The 17,872-nt window shown below is 41.2% G+C and overlaps 1 protein-coding gene across 1 annotated transcript in view; it reads right to left on the reverse strand.

Moving 5' to 3' along the window:
* Positions 1-17,872, reverse strand: part of LOC145394517 (uncharacterized) — a 160,748-nt gene that overhangs the window by 82,028 nt on the left and 60,848 nt on the right. Inside the window, 4 exon segments of the mRNA XM_080268358.1 lie at positions 5,912-6,006; positions 11,258-11,378; positions 12,020-12,121; positions 12,254-12,393. Of these exon segments, the coding sequence (XP_080124484.1) occupies positions 5,912-6,006; positions 11,258-11,378; positions 12,020-12,121; positions 12,254-12,393 (458 nt within the window).

The following is a 17,872-nucleotide window of genomic DNA, read 5'->3' on the forward strand; positions in this document are numbered from 1 at the left end:
TTCAGGTGTCTTAGTATTTATCATGCCATGGTGTAGTGGTAACAGTGTCTGACTTCTGTCTAGAGGTCTCGGGTTCGATTCCCGGCTGGAGCGCTAAAAACTTTTCACATATTACATACGTGTGATGTGTTTCTCCAACAGACAGACAGACACACACACACACACAGAGTTGACTGCATGGACAGACAGCTATCAATGATTGTATATATGGAGAGAGAGAGAGAGAGAAATGACTGCATGAACAGACAGGTATCAGTGATTGTATGTTTTTGTATGTATGAATGTATGCATATTCATATCATACATGTTGTCTCAGAGCATAGATACAGACTTCAGAAGATTCTTTGGATGATTAAATGAAATATTATACCAACTATACCAACACGAGTCCAATTCCAAACAGTAACGGAGATACAGTTACCTATATGCCTGTGCTTAAATTATGTTAGAAACTTTTCACACATAATGCACTCAATAACTGAAGCTCCATAACAGATGAAGATAGACTCAATCTGATATATTATTTTTATTCAAATCACGCCTAGGAATTAGGTCCTGAAGTTATTTTTTAAGCACCTGGGACTATACATGCATCCGTGACTATGTCGGAGCCAGGTAATCATAGTTTTCGCTCAAGTGTTACCTGGAAGGAAACGTTTTATGCCGTCCTCACCGTAACTGCCTATTGTATCTCATGTATTTGTTAAGTGCCCAGTAACCATCATTGCATTACATTGGCCACATCAAAATTTTCATAACAAAATCTAACCAGAAATACAAATAGTTGCCAGATTCTAAATATACTGTATACCATCTGTAGGTGCCATACAGTAGCTAGTCAGTTATGGCGGAAACACCTGGGTTGTTCAGTAATAATTATGTTGTTCAGACAACACTGAGGTTTACCCGATATCAAAAGTGTAGGTAAGGTACACCAACCAATAGCTTTGCTGACTTCATGTGGTTTATGGACGTCAACTTCATTAATTCAGGCTTTACTGATCTACCAGAAGACCCGCCGACATGTCGTAAAAATACCCCCGCTAATACCAATACACAAGTCCTGTATGAGACAGCCCTAGCATGTATTCAATATGGACGGTGGGTGTTAGCGCCGAAGTGGTGACATGTAGAGGTGTATGGTATGTAGGAGGACTGCTGGGCCTTGATAGCAGGCTGTGAAGCCTATGCCCAGAGTCGAACACATAAAAAAAAAAAAAACTTGCTGCTGCCTTTGGATGAGGAGAATCTGACACTAAATACAAGATATTCTCAAGGAATTTAACACCTTTGCCTCAAGACAGTAGACCGCCTGGACATTAAGTATGTGTGTGTGTGTGTGTGTGTGTGTGTGTGTGTGTGTGTGTGTTTAAGGAGGGAGGAGGTAGCGTGAAGTTTGTGTTAAAAGAGTGATTTAGCACAGTAATGTGTGTCTGCTCTTTTTAGTAGTGCTCTACTATTTTCCCGGTAGCTAATTATCTCACTGTTAATGCCACTTCCAACTCTGCAGTTACAGTTTGAATCCTTTCAGTGTGGTTGCCACTCACATGCCAAATCAAATCAGTCGTATACATGAGGCCAGCACGATCTAGTCTACTGTACAGTATACCCTGCGTGTGTGTGTGTGTGTGTGTGTGTGTGTGTGTGTGTGTGTGTGTGTGTATACCATCATTCTATACATCACAAATGTCTCTGTGAGGGAGAAAATGGCGTGGGCGACGAATTCGAAGCTGTTGCCGGTCGGCCATCTTGCCTCCTCTATCGCTTGTGAGAAACTCTTAAGTCCTGGTGACAGCTGCCCACCATTCCTAACTGGGCCCCGAGATGTGAGAAGCCACAGCGTTTACGCATTTTTATAAATAGCTCTTGAGATTTCTCCTGTGTTTAGGGACACTCATAAGGATTTACGAGTCATCCTAAGGACTTAACAGTTTTAATAAATACCAGCCCGGATGTCTAATACTTGAACACATTAGTTGGTAAGCTACTTTCTCAACGCGTTTCTGTACTTCTTACGCTGTTATTTTCATCATGAAATTATGTGAAAGAATGTTTACAATAAGTAATAACATCTACAAAAAAACTGAAAAGACTATCAGCACATTATTTGAATATCCATCACCTTCAATCACCCTAAGCTATATTAAATCGTCTGGCGGTAGCTGGAATAAAGTATCAAACGGACATCATCATTAGCCCCTTCAATCCGAGTAAGGAATATGTTATGATGTGGCTATCTCAAAACTGTACTCAGCTTAAAGAGAGAGTTGTCGAATAGGAGGGTGTGCTATATCATTCATTAACTCAGTGTTAGGGAGCTCTACCAGATGGAATGAAATCGTGTGCCAACAGCAAAAATAGACTACAAACAACTTGTTGTCATGCAGTGGGGAATAGGGGACTTGTGTGTTATCATCTGTACAGGGTAGCCGCCTGACCTTGGCTCATATTCTCGTCGGCTAAGGAAGCTTCCAAACACCTCCTCTTTTTGCGAAATATTTTTTTGAAAATGGATGATTAATATCAATTTGTACGTTATTTATAGAGAGTAAGATGATACTGGAAGGATTTATATAAGACAGAAAAGGACAGTAAGGTATGATAAAATATATCGTTTACGAGAAAGCATTAGGGAGCTTCCTCAACCTACGAGAATACGGGACCTTGAGTTCTGCCGTGGGGTAACGCACTCAGTCGACTCAGTTGCCAAGTGGCAGTATTAAGCCATCCTGGTGACTGGCAAGTATGGTTAGAGAAATCCGCTTGTATTATCGTCAGCTGCGGAGGACCAATGATAATTTGGTGTTTTCTAATTTGGTGTTTTCATTCCCAGTCTAAAGATATTAACTAAATAAGACATTTCGGCAAAATTTTAGCGATATTCCAAGGATTATATACGCTCATGTCTAACCATTTTCTGAATATATTTTTATATTATCATTATAGTTTGTGAATGCAATTTCAGCGGTATTTGTAGCTTTCTATTTGACAACACTACTCTGCCCCATCTTCTTTACCAGTATGTTTTACGTGTTGCACCTTAACATACTTTTTACTCATTTTTCATTGTTATTATTTTTAAACGAATTTCTTAAGCTAGGTATTTCGCAATATACCTGTATATATATATATATATATATATATATATATATATATATATATTTTGCCATGTGGAGAGGATGGAGGGTGAAAGACTGACGAAGAGAGTGTATGTGAGTGAAGTGGAGGGGGGGAGAGGGAGGGGGAGGCCGAGGATGAGATGGAGCGATGGGGTGGAGAGGTAAATGAGAGAGGGGCGTGTGAGATGGGAGCGGGGCAGTGAAATGGCGGGGGACAGAGCGACGTGGAGGCGATTTGTTTGAGGCCACCCGGAACGGGATTGAGGCGTCTGGCAATATATATATATATATATATATATATATATATATATATATATATATATATATATATATATATATATATATATATACAGTATATATATACATACTGTATATATATATATATATATATATATATATATATATATATATATATATATATATACATACTGTATGTATATATATATATATATATATATATATATATATATATATATATACATACTGTATGTATATATATATATATATATATATATATATATATATATATATATATATATATATACAGTCGTGGCTATAAATAATCACCTATCCGCCAGTAACCCGTGCCTCAGGCTGCCTCATTTATGCGCGGCAAGTCACAGTGGCGAAAGAGGGGCTGAGAGGGAGGGGCTAGAGAGAGAAGGGAAGGTGGGGGAGGGGGGGACGAGTGATGGTGTGGGGGTGGACTGAGGGAGGGTGGGTAGGGGAGGGAGAATGAATGCGAGGTGGTGGTCATATTATTTGTCTACTTTCTTTCATTCAGGGCATGATATATGTGAATTAATATTCGGTAGATAATGATGCACTTCATCTTATTACCGGTGTTAGATAACAAGCTTTAGATAGGTGGTGATATCAAGGGCTGGCTCGTGTGGGAAATATACTGACGTGACATCAAATATATATTAGTGCTGAGCCAGATATTTCTGTTTATCTCTATATTTTGACTTCGGACGCAGAATGGAATCTGGATGGCTTTGACTTCCTTGATGTTTAAGAAACGTCCTTTACCCTTACATGTAATTAATTTTGAAACTAAATATCATGTGCAACCTTCCTGGTTGCATTGGCTTTACCAATGCCGGTAAACATTGCCACAAATATATTTTGGGAGTCTGAGTATGATTTTGTTTCATATTCTTTCTAACATTTTATGAGAGCTATCGATAATATATCCACCCATGTGCACAGACATCAAATTTATTTACCTTTTGTGCACAGTTATTTTAAACAGCCTTTTCATATAGAGATGCCATAAAATAGTTGACATGATGGTGGCTATATAGAGGGAGTGTATACGAAGAGGATGATCATATTTACTGTGGACACAGCCATGTCACAGGTTGCACATGATATTTAGTTTCAAAATTAATTACATGTAAGGGTAAAGGACGTTTCTTAAACATCAAGGAAGTCAAAGCCATCCAGATTCCATTCTGCGTCCGAAGTCAAAATATAGAGATAAACAGAAATATCTGGCTCAGCACTAATATATATTTGATGTCACGTCAGTATATTTCCCACACGAGCCAGCCCTTGATATCACCACCTATCTAAAGCTTGTTATCTAACACCGGTAATAAGATGAAGTGCATCATTATCTACCGAATATTAATTCACATATATCATGCCCTGAATGAAAGAATATAGACAAATAATATGACCACCACCTCGCATTCATTCTCCCTCCCCTACCCACCCTCCCTTAGTCCACCGCCACACCATCACTCGTCCCCCCCTCCCCCAACTTCCCTTCTCTCTCTGGCCCCACCCTCTCAGCCCCTCTTTCGCCACTGTGACTTGCCGCGCATAAATGAGGCAGCCTGAGGCACGGGGTGCTGGCGGATAGGTGATTATTTATGAGCACGACTGTATATATATATATAGATAGATAGATAGATAGACAGACAGATATAAATATATATATATATATATATATATATATATATATATATATATATATATTATATATATATATATATATATATATATATATATATATATATATATATATAAATGCATTAAATTATCTAAACTTTTCAAGAATAAGGGTGCTGATACGTCATCATAGTGAAAGGATTAATATAATGTTGTATGTTATCCGTGTAATTTAAATATACAATATTGACACTGCTTGCAAAAATAACTATGTAAATGAAAATTTCTCCTTTATCATTAGCCCTTTCAGTGCGCTGGCGTTTTGTGTACACTATTCTTGCAGCTGACGGATGATTTTCTTCATTTAAGCGTAATTTCATTTAAGTGTAAGTCACTGGTTAAATTATGATATCTTTATTTTAGTTTGAAGGAGAATAATTACCCCATTCACACCGACATCGTATTGTTCCCATATAATTCTCGTTACTTACGGAGTTCCTATGTAGTTCAGGAGACTTTTCGAAGTTGTGGAGTAAGATATAACTTCCATTTTCCATCACTACTGGGATGCTCTCCCATTTTAACAATAATCATCTGGAGGCAGCAGCAGTAGTTGCTTTAGTCCTCGTAGTCCAAAGTTCATCTTTAACCTTAACCTGGCGGACTGAAGGCTGCATTTGTCCTCATACAGACCTCCATGAAACTTTTGGGGAATAGGGATATAGCTGAGGGACGTTTGTAGCCTGTAGCCAGCCTGATTAGCCGACCAGTTATATCAGTGCCACTACATGAAGGCATTCCCCTCCAGTACTTTGGAAAAATAGCAAAAACAAACTAACAAAAACTTAACAGAATTCAAGCTGCTGTATATAATAAAGAACACACGATGTTACCTGTAACGAGAGCGATTCTGCCTGAGAGAGTGCATGACGTTGTGGTGGTGGTGGCGTCTGCTGACGCTGCCATTGCAAACTGTTCACTCACGCTACTGCACAGACAACCTCACACTGGCACAAGGTTGCCAGACGTTTCTGCATAAAATAGGAGAGACTCTCAGTGAGAAAAGGCCAGTCTCAGAGGAAAAAATCATACATATATATATTTATGCTTAAACACATACAATGTATACATGCAGTATATGCCATGAGAGAGAGAGAGAGAGAGAGAGAGAGAGAGAGAGAAATGCTGATGACTATTTGGTTTACACGTTTTGATAGATTGGTATGTTTGGTGTTGTAAAAGTGTACAAAGTGCGTATACAAGACGAGAGAGAGAGAGAGAGAGAGAGAGAGAGAGAATGTTGATGGCTGGTTGGTTTACTCGAACTGACTGATTGGTATGTTTAGTGTTGTTAAAGTATACAAAGTACATATACAAGAAAAGCGGGTGGCGGGTCTTGCCACAAACCTCCAGCAGCAAGTATATATAGATAGACAGATAGATAGATAGATATACAATTGAAAAATGAGGAAGAATTCATAAGGTACTACAATAACACGGTAGATAAAAGTAGCAATAAAATGTTAGAAAAGTATAAGCTGAGCTGCACTTCCCTGGCCTGGGACAGGGGACATCATACATCCTTGTCCCCAGATCGTATGGCTCACACTGGTCATGAGCTAAACATGCCCCTCCAACACTCCTTCAACACCCTTCCACTCCCGTCTCTCTCACTTTCTCTCAATTCCATCACTCTGTTAACTGTACTGGTCATGAGCTAAACATGCCCCTCCAACACTCCTTCAGTACCCTTCCACTCCCGTCTCTCTCACTTTCTATCAATTTCATCACTCTGTTAACTGTACTTGTCATGAGCTAAACATGCCCCTCCAACACAACTTCAGCACCCTTCCACTCCCGTCTCTCTCACTTTCTCTCAATTCCATCACTCTGTTAACTGTACTTGTCATTCTTGGTTACACTCTGCTGTGTCTAGTACGAGTTGCTACTTCTGCATGTCAACATTGGCTGCAAAAATGTATACTAAACTTCTTAATAACCGTCGCCTTATAAACACCAGGAAGTGAATAAAAAGGACAGTTTTGGACTGTCCCTTTTCTCAGGAAAATAAAAGAACAGACAGATTCCCCAAAGGACACAGTCCTTAAAAGGACAAACCTGGCAACCCTGCAGTGGCACAAGGTCAACCTATGTGTGTGTGTGTGTGTGTGTGTGTGTGTGAGAGAGAGAGAGAGAATGACTAAAATATTGGCTTGTAATATGGCTGCAAATACTGTACCAAACTACGAGGTAAACACTGTATAACACTGTGAAGGAATGAGCAGTAAAGTACAATGATGGCCCAACCCGTCTGTTGTCCCCCGAGCCATGACATTTTACTGGGCCAAGTGATACTGAGAATTCTGCCATGATGAATAAAACATCACCCACTTCACATCGAGGACGTTGTTTTACTTTCATTGCTACTGCTTCCGGACCTTTACTTCAGCTTAGAGGAGTCCCGTGTTAATGAATGGAATAATGCAGAATATTTGTCTACCTATAACTCTGTCTATATAAATTCACAACATTTCGAAAGCTCTTTAATAGAATAAAATCATCTCTTGGTAGCAAAGACAGAGTAAAGAAAAGGGTGTTATCGTAGTGCAGGTGTTAACGTTATCAGAGGTTCCAATGTGAAATACATTTTTATGCTGGCAGAAGTGAGGTTCTCCGTAGCCTACTAGTCTTTGGTCATGCCTCCAAGTAGACATGTGGAGGTGTGGTGTGTAGCAGGACTACTGGGCCTTGGCAGCAGGCTATGAAGCCGATGCCCAGAGTCGGGCACACACACACACACACACACACACACACACACAAAATGCATTGCCTTTATAAAGAATCTCTTTTAGACTCGATACATAAGTCTTCAATGGCGGAAACAATGAGTTGACAGTTTATGACCTGCTCGTTTGCTATCAAAACACACACACACACACACACACACACACAAAGTACGGACAACCTAGACAACTAACAATATGACAAAACTCATAAAAGAATGAAAAAAAAAAAAAGGGAAGTCTGTCATTTGCTTCCCTTGTTTGTTTATCCCTGCTGGTCAGGCTTATTTTTAGCAATATATATTCACTCTCATAATACGCCATGCTGGATCTGCCCCTGGTCTTCACATCCAGCCTTTTAGTTACTATCATGACTGTTATGTTCCGAGTCCTACAGTAAATTCCATCTAAAGCATATGCTTTTTGCAACTATGATGACGCCTTAAAGCCATGTGTGGATGTATAGCTGTGAAATCCAGCTGTGCCATATTTCATTAATTCGCATTTGAGTTCAGTAACTCATGTCTTAATGATAATTTTGCATTGAACCTGTAAAGTACACACACACACACACACACACACACACACACACACACACACACACACACTAAGAAGAAACACTGCAACCATCTTCCCGTAGTGCAGATTATCCCAGATATTGCAAATATTTTTATGTGTACTGTTACTCCCTCTCTTTCCCAGTTCAACAGTTAAACAGTTCTCACCTCCATCTTCTGGCACTCAGCTGAACTGGCAAGGAAGGTACCTGAAAAGCAAAGCCTGTTAGGAAAGAGGGTATAAAGGAGAGGGAAGGCGACGAGGATACTTCTGTGAATATCAGAGGGAATAAGAGTTGGAGTATAACTCACAGTGGTGGTACAGAATTTTACCCACAGAATAATATCATATATACACATACGGTAACTGATAGGGAAACCACTCAAACATGCACCCATAATACGACAAATAAACGCTTTTCTACATATGGACCCTTATTTTGAGTTAAGTGAAAAATTAAATGGGTTTGAGACTTTTTCCATAAGTTGTGGTCCACTCAACAGTTTTTGTAATTTGACTATAATACTGAGCTCCCTGTGTTAATTCAGAGTCTTTCCTAAAACCAAGAATCAGGTTATAATCATTAATATGTATTATTTTTTTCTATTCTTTGACCTTTTCTATACGACTAACTTCCTATATTGATATAAAGTGAAATATGTTTACCTGTAACAGTAGTAGCTTAATATTTCATTCCTCACTGCGAGTCGTACTGTTTTTGTATCATTAAATCGTCCTTTTACTTGTAACATATCCACTGCTTTCGCCAATCTTTGACTGGTATTTCATTGGCTACATCGTAATGTTCATTCTCAGTCCCTAATTTCATTCCATTCTCCAGGAAGCATTCTTAATCACTATCGTTTCTACTTCAAACTGTTTTTAATTATAACTGTGGTGAAAGTGGTATTCATTTGCTGGTGGTTTACTTGAACACCATGCGTTAGTTGTGGATTTTTAATTGGAAGTATGCTGGCAAAATGAACACCAAATATTTTACTATACGAATGATTGGTTAAATATCGTGAATAATATAGTTTGTGGAACTTTACAGAGATTTTTATCCATTTACAGCTTACATCCCGGTACTCTAGTGACACGAAATGGCAATACTTTGGATCCAGATCCATTCCAAAACACTTTGCGACTGTCTCCATATTCTCGTGCTATGGTCTTCCTAAAGCTGAGCGTTCAGGATGTGGAGTGGAGATAACAGTTTTAGTCGTGCTGCTCCCTTGCCACAGCTGAACAATAACCCCCACGGGTCAGGCAAAGATTTCCCTGCCGTACCTGGGACGTGGGCATTTTTCACAGATTTTCGCCTAAGTTCAAAAATCGATAACTAAACTATTAATGTTAGAGAGAGAGAGAGAGAGAGAGAGAGAGAGAGAACATTAAAACTACAGACCTTCAGCTTTCAGATGTGACCAGAATGAGCTTCATCTGACATATAGTGTGGCTGTTGTGGCGGTGTGAAGTAAGGTGGTGAAAAATGGTTTGAGCGAGCAGTCTCCCGAGCACTGAGCAGCGGCGGGCAGTGTGTATGGGTGAGGAAGGGTGGGACACCGCTTTCCAAGGTCACGAGCGCGCTATCACATGTCTCATCACTAAAATATTTATATTATTCATAATACAAGCAGTTTACTTCTAATCTTATAACATATTCACGTACTGTATTTCATGCAGTAATAGCTTCAAAAACAGTCAGTATATACTTAAATACAGGCAATATAAATGTTTCACCATTTTCTAAATTACTTATATCATTAATTTTCTTATAACAAAATCACTTATATCACTTTTCACTTACTTCACTAAGTCTTGAGATAACATATTTACATTATATACACTGGAAAAAACCTTTCCGCAAGTTATCACTGTATGGAAGTCTGTGAAACAAGGCGGACAGAGAGGCACAGTACACTCCATGCAGTCGGCAGATGTCTCCCTCCTCTTTGTGTTCATGTACAGTCATGAGAAAAAGTATCGTTACCCTTCGGAGCTATGCACTATGACACAACGACGAAGTGTTGTGGAATGACCGGACATAAAAATTTTTACCGCAAACCTGTCAGTGTCGGTTATGTGAGACAGTGAGACACAAATATTAGAATTTGTGCTAGAGGTAATAAAAGCTAATTAGATTGTTTGGTCTTTGTGCATAGACAATACGGTAAGTTTAATTATCCGGCACAGAATTCATTAAATACAAATGTAACAGAATGGTGTAGAGTCGGCAGAAGGGCAATGAGTATGTGCACCCATGCCAGACGTATGATATTAATTCAGCCGATACAAGCCAAGCTAGTAAATTTTAGTATAATAATGATATGTATTGCTTTCTACATAAAATAAATGTTGAGTATTAGGAAAATAATAATACGTGTTCAGTCTCATTGCTTTAATATTTTTTATACCCACCCACTGCTTCCAAAACTTACCACACCTCATCGATGTTAACTCCGATGCATCCATCTGAAGCATTTAACCATCCATTTAAAGCAAACAAATGAACTCTTGCACCCTTGCTAGACTGTTATTAAAAAAAAAAGCAAAAGTCGATGCCTATAAGTTTAACACCCTTCAAAATAATTTATTTGTTGTATTCTATATATAAAATAAGTGCTGAATAGTAGGAAAATAATAAATGTGCCGAGTTTCATTATTAATGCCCGGAAGGGTGCTCAGGATAATGCAAACACGTCCTATATATTTCCCTGCCATATGGCTCATTCTTGCTCATTATTCCAACTCTTTTAATGGGATTGCGATAAGGCAACACTACACTGGGGAGGGGCGAACAGCAAGGACCCGCCCACATAGCCCAGCTAACGTTCGTTTGGCATTGAACACTCCTGGGGGTTACAATAGTTTTTTATATGACTGTATGCAGAGCACCTCTTCTGGCCCTTCTCCCTTGCCTCGGATGTAGAGGACAGGTACTCCACTCTGTGCCTAGACAGGTAATCCCACAGCTCAAGCTTATCAGGCAAGTCGTCAGCATGGTGCTTTGGTTGTCCTGCAGGCTGGAGATCACCATGTCACTCCAAGAGTTCATAAACTACAGTATGACCTTGGAGAATAGCCACAAGGACGTCTTCTTTCCAGTCACCACCAGGTACAAGTTGAATGCATTCAGGACGGTGATATCCAGCAGGTGCAGGAAGGTCATCTTACACCACTTCATACACCCCCTGATACATTCCACACTGCCAACCTGCATATCACACTTACCCGCAAGTCACATATTCACGTTATAGTCCACTAAAGCATCTGGCTTCGTCACTGGCTCTCGAGTTTGATGGTCCCTTTTTCTAGTGTCCACCATTTTCACCTCGTGAACAGTGGTGAGCATGTTCATGTGGCACTTGTCATGCCACCTGATAGCCAGCATTTTCTCCGATTGTTTCAGGACATCACCTCTTGATGTTGGAGGGAAATCAGGCCATCCTCTCCTGTTGCTCCTCACGAACCAATTTTGTGCTCCAGGAGATACTTTGACAAGGCTGGCGATGTGTAATACAGTAATTGCCTGTGTAAAGGATGTGATCTCCCCAGGTGTCAAGCAACACCTTCACAACACTACCTGTGAAGCTGTGCATGGTGTCCTTGGGGATATCTACAACTAAACCAATATACATTACCATGTCCAGCACATACCCTGTTTCACAGTCACACAACACCTATATCTTGATTCCAAAGCTGTGCCTCTTGGAGGGGATGTACTGCCTGAAGGAGAGCCGCCCATGAAGGACAGCCGCTCTTGGAACAAGACAAGAGACTCGTCAATCACCACTTTTTGGAAGGGGTAAAATAACTTGGTGAAGCAATTCTTCACCAGGGTGAACACTGGCCTTATCTTCTACAGCCTGTCTGTTTGGTCCTTGTTGTTACCAACAAAGTGCAGATAGCTGAAGATATTTAGGAATCTGTTATGAGGCATGACCTTGCTGAATGTAACAACAGTTATCTCGTCCTTTAGCCAACATTCCTGTATGATGTGCATTTTTACATGGGTCATCAACATCATCAGTCTGAAAAACACATACATTCAGGAGCACATGCTTGAACTCATTCTTTCATTTTTGGAGACTGCTTATTGCCAGCTCCCTTCTGCAAACAATACTGCTGGAAGGAATTTGTCTCCTTGCATATATACTCCATCACTTCATCGTCAAAGAGAGCCACAAAAAATTCATATAGAGATTAACTTTCATTGCAAGGAAAGCAAGGCTGCACCCCAGAGCAATCTTTGTTGAAGGCAGGCACATCAGGGCTGAAACTATCCACATACACCGCGGAAAGGCGTCCAGGCTGCCAACATGTGGTTCAGAGTCACCCCTTCCAACACCTGGTGCAGCAACCCTTCCACGTTTCCATTTTCTTATGGCCTTCTTACTAGGTTGCTGTTCCTGCTCCACATCCTCAGAGTCCGATGAGGAGTACAGTAGGTGCGTGGGTGGTTGAGTTGGTTAGGCAGCGTGTGGTGAGTAAACACCCTCACTACTATCAGTGCTCAATTAAAAGTGTCACCTGGCATGTAGCTCTCATCCTACGGCATTTCTTCGTAATTGCTGCCTGTTTTTCCACTACCATCACTTCTCAAATACTGTAGAGCCTGATGAATTTTACTGTCATACAGTGGTCGGTACAGATCCACCACCTTCCTTGGCTAGAAGCACATCGGCTTAATCTGGAGGTCGATGGGCAGGGCTCCACATCACACAGCAGCTGGGCAAGAGCTGGTACTGTCTGACTTAGTGGGGTATGGAAGCAACTTAGAGTGTGAGATGAAGCACAAACATGCATACTAATTACTACAGAGACACAGGGAGGTAATTTCAATACAAAACAGTGGAGGCAACTCAAGCGTGCCATAAGGCTTACCCTGACGTCATCCATGCTGCTCCATATGGTGTACCCTAACATGTGCGGGTTAAGATGGAGAGACAGTAGATTTAGCCATGCTAATCTCTTGCTACAGCTGAGCATCCAGGATGGAGATATAGCGGTTTTAGTCATGCTGATCTCATGCTACAGCTAAAGTTCATAATGGTTTTAGTCGTGCTAATCTTTTGTTACAGCTGAGCATCTGTGATGGAGTGACAGAAGTTTTCATCGTGCTAATATCTTGCTAAGGCTGAATATTGATGATTTAAAGATGGCAGTTTTAGCCCATATTAAAGTGCACGGTATAGGTGGCAACACACACACGGATGCAAAAATGCCGTACGAGTGTGTTTTTGTGGCGAGACTAGGGGTGCCCCAGAGAAGTCTTTACCAATTCAGCTGAATCCAGTGTCTCTTTCCTGTCCCACACCAAAGTTTCCTGGTGGCATATCTCAAAGTTTGAACTTGGTCTCAGTTACCTCAACTTTATCTTGGCCATTTAGCTGAAATTTGCCACTGAGAGTCAAATTCTGCGACCAAGTTTTACAATGACTGGAGGAGAGATTCACAGACTCACAATTATTTTTTCTTGTTATTTTTATTAATTTAATAGAAAGAATACTCGTAGGACACATTTGGCAGTGCTATGTCATCTCCTTCCCTTTCCTTCAGAAATAGCCGAATTACACAGAAGTTACTTTAAGAGTCACGGGATGTGGCTAAGGTTCACCTGGTTGCTGGCTTGTTTAATATTTCCGGTGAAAGTAGAAAAAATCTTATTGTTTTTATTGCACCAGAAACTCAATTCTGTCATTGCAAAAATCATTAAAATTTTCCATAGGAACATCACATACTTTTAAACAAGACTTTTTAATGTGAAACAGCTCACTCAGGACTTATCATGGCAAGGCAACAATCCTTCTCGTGTAACATTTGTTTTTTAGTGATTTGGTGTGCAGAATCTAGTCCGTACAGGGATCATACATGCCTCTGTGCTTTAGGAGAGGGAGGGGTTGCGTGGATCAGGTGTTTGCGGTGAGACAAGTGTGTGAAACGTATTTAGCGAAAGGCAAGGATGTGTTTTGGGCATTTATGGATTTAGAGAAAGCGTATGATAGAATTGATAGGGAGACTTTGTGAACTGTTTTAAGATTGTATGGACTTGATAGTAGGTTACTAAAAGGGGTGAAAAGTTTTTATGTAAATAGTAGAGCGTGTGTAAGAGTGGGAAATGCTGTGAGTGATTGGTTTCCTGTGAGAGTGGGGCTGCGACAGGGATGTGTGATGTTGCCTTGGTTGTTTAATATTTACATGGATGGTGTTGTAAGGGAGGTGAATGCAAGAGTTTTAGGTGGAGGTCTGAGTCTGGTGAATGTTGATGGTGGAGAGTGGAATCTGAAGCAGCTGCTGTTTGCAGATGATACTGCACTGGTGGCTGATTCAGAGGAGAGATTGAGACAGTTGGTAGAGGAGTTCGGAAGGGTGTGTGAAAGGAGGAAATTGAAAGTAAATGAGAATAAGAGTAAAGTGATGAAGTGTACGAGGTTGGTAGATGGTAGGGGGATGAATATAGTTTTGAATGGCGAGTTGCTTGAGGAGGTAGAGTGTTTTAGATATCTAGGGTCACATGTTGCTGTGGATGGAAAAAGAGATGCAGAAGTGAAGTTTAGAATAAATGAAGTAGGAAAGGTGCTGGGAGGAATGAAAAAAGTGTTTAGATGTCGTTCGCTTAGAATGGATGTAAAGAGAAGGCTGTATGAGGGTGTTGTGGTACCGACTGCATTATATGGGGCTGAAACATGGAATATGAGTGCAGCAGAGAGGAAAAGTTTGAATGTAATGGAGATGAGGTGTCTGAGGAGTATGTGTGGAGTGACGCGTATGGATCGGGTGCAGAATGATGAAGTGTGAAGGAGAACTGGAGTTGTTCGGGAGATGGCTGGTAGAGTTGAGCAGAGGGTGTTGCGATGGTTTGGGCATATGGAGAGAATGGATAATGAGTGATTGGTGAAAAAGATAACTAGATCTGATGTGAGAGGTGTAAGGCTGAGAGGAAGACCACGAATAGGATGGATGGACAGTGTGAGGAGAGCGCTGGATGCGAGAGGGATGTCTGTTGAGCAAGGAAGAGTGGCTGTGCGTGACAGAAATAAATGGAGAGAAATTGTGAATGAATAAGTGATGACGCAGCCCTGAGGGGATATTCTCCTGCATTTGGTCTGATCAGGTATTTCAGGTCAGGTGCGGGTAAGGGGATGAGTCTGTTATGATGTGGCAGGGGTAAACCAGCTCTGCTGTCAGGTTCTGCTGCGGATGTCACTGATTGCATTGCACAGTTGACCCTTGTGCGGTGTGGTGCGGTGAGGATCTGTCCGTTCTCCCCTTTGGGGCTAAGATGCGAATGAATGTGTTTGAATGGATGAGTAAATGGGGAGTGTGTCGTCCTGTCTCGGCTACCTCCCTTTCCTTGGGGGAAGCAGCCTAGGTATATAGATAGATAGATTGTAAGGAAATGGGGGAAAGAGGGACTCAAGATAACAAGCTTCTCTAAATGGCTATAGTCAAAGGGTTACTGTCTCATCAACTCCTCCTGTCCACATAATGACTTCCTTCAAACTCTTTCTCTTGGCCACATTGTTGCATCTTTCACCTCTACTGCCACTGCTTGAGTGGCTGCTGCAGCTGTCTGCTTACATCCTTCTCCAGTTACTGCAGGCGAGTAGCACCATTCTTATAATGCACTCTCACCTCTTTTCTCTGTAGTCCAAATGCAAAAGTTACACAGCACTCCCGGTCGTTCATATTTGCATTTTGTCAGCTCTTGAATTGTTGTCCTTGGGATGTATTTCCCTCTGCTTATGAGTTCCAGTCTTTTATCTGCAGTCTCTCCAGTTATCTCGGTATTGAGGGATCTAAATTTGGGTCTCTTTTTTAAAATATTCTTTGGTCAGAACAACTTTATGAATGAATCCAGCTAGTGGTTCATTCTTTTTACCTGTCGCAATGGCCAGCAGGTCAGTGAGTGGCCAGCATTCTTCTTCTGTTTCTGGCAGATTTGTTAAAAGAGGCCTTTGGAGACAGAAGCGGTACCATGTTAGGTATTTGACATGGAGCGAAATCTGTCATCAGCTGACACTTGAGGTGGCGCCATCTAGCGACAGCTTTAGTAAATATACGTTATTTATTGCAATTGAGACATAAAAGTGGTCCCATTATATGGTTATTTGGTATGGAGAACCAAAATTTGCTGTCAACTGACACCTGTGGTGGTGCCATCTAGCAGCAACTTCAGCAAAAGATCTTCATTTAAGCCATTGAGACATAAAACTGGTCCCATATAAGGTTGTTTGAGGTGGAGAATCCAAATCTGCAATGGACTGGTTGACGGTCGTGCACAAGTTACATAAAGCAATAAAATAGTCACACGTAATCATCGGAATGTCTTTAATTTTTCTCTCTGATATAATATTTATAAAAAAATAGTCAAAGTTGGAGTCAAAGAGAGTATGGGTCAGTTGGTTCAATGATTGTAAGGATATGACTCAAAGTTGGACTACAAATGTGGGCTATTGTGTGCGTGTATGTACCAACGCAAGATCGTGCAAGCAGAGTGAGAGAAGAGTTCTGGACAAAGTGGAAGTGTGCATGGAAATATTTGAAAGGAATAAGAGAGTCTTTTTGATTGGTGATATGAATGGTAGAGTAGAGAATGTAAAGGTGAATGCAGTAGTTGGTGAGTGGGGTTGGATAAGAAGGGTGGATGGGCGGGTGGGTCGGTGGAAGGAGTGGGTGGACAGGATGGGTGGATGGGCTGGGTGAGGTGGTTGGGGAATGTTCAGGAAGAGGTGGGAGGGTTGTGTGGGTGGATGAGATGCATGACATTGTTGGGTGACCAGGGTGGGTGGAATTCGTGCATGGGAAGGATGGGTGGAATTTGCGAGTGGTGAGGGTGGGTGGTAGGGGTAGGTAGGCAGGATAGGTTGTCGCGATGTGTGGGCAAAGTGAGTCGCCAGGGTGAGTGGGCACCGTTGGTCGCCAGGTTGGCTGAGGCGATTGCGTGGTCGGGATGATCTAAGTGGTTGGGTTGGGTGGCTGGATGGGTTCAGGGTGGAGAAGTGAATGAGTAAATGAGTTGAATGGCATTGTTGGGTGAACTTCGTGTGTGGCATCCGTGTGTTAGCAGGGTGGATAGCAGGGATCGATGAGCTGGGTGGGTGGCAGGGGTGAGGTCGGTGGGTTGTGTTGGATAGGCTGAGTGGGTAGGTGGATAAGTAGGTGAGTGTATATGTGGCTGTCCACATGGCAAGGCAAGAGAGGGACTTATCTGGCCATATAACTTTTAACTGTTACTTGGATTTTAGTCTATCGCTTAGAACACGTAGGATAACTATTTGGAAACCAGACTTTATACATTAAGGTCATTGTATTGAATCTGCTAAAACTTCGATATAATCACTTCTCATGGAATTGAATATGGATCTATGCACTTGATAATACACCTAATAGCAAGATAAATGAAAGTAACATTACATGCGGCAAGACGTGAAAGTGAGCGAAGCTTCATATCTCCGATCCATCCGTCTAACAAATCAGTGTTTTGGTGGGGGTATGGGAGGGGAGATG

This window comes from Coenobita brevimanus, chromosome 27, assembly GCF_032717465.1.
Source record: "Coenobita brevimanus isolate Jiangsu-jjx chromosome 27, ASM3271746v2, whole genome shotgun sequence".
Classification (NCBI taxonomy): Eukaryota; Metazoa; Arthropoda; class Malacostraca; order Decapoda; family Coenobitidae; genus Coenobita; species Coenobita brevimanus.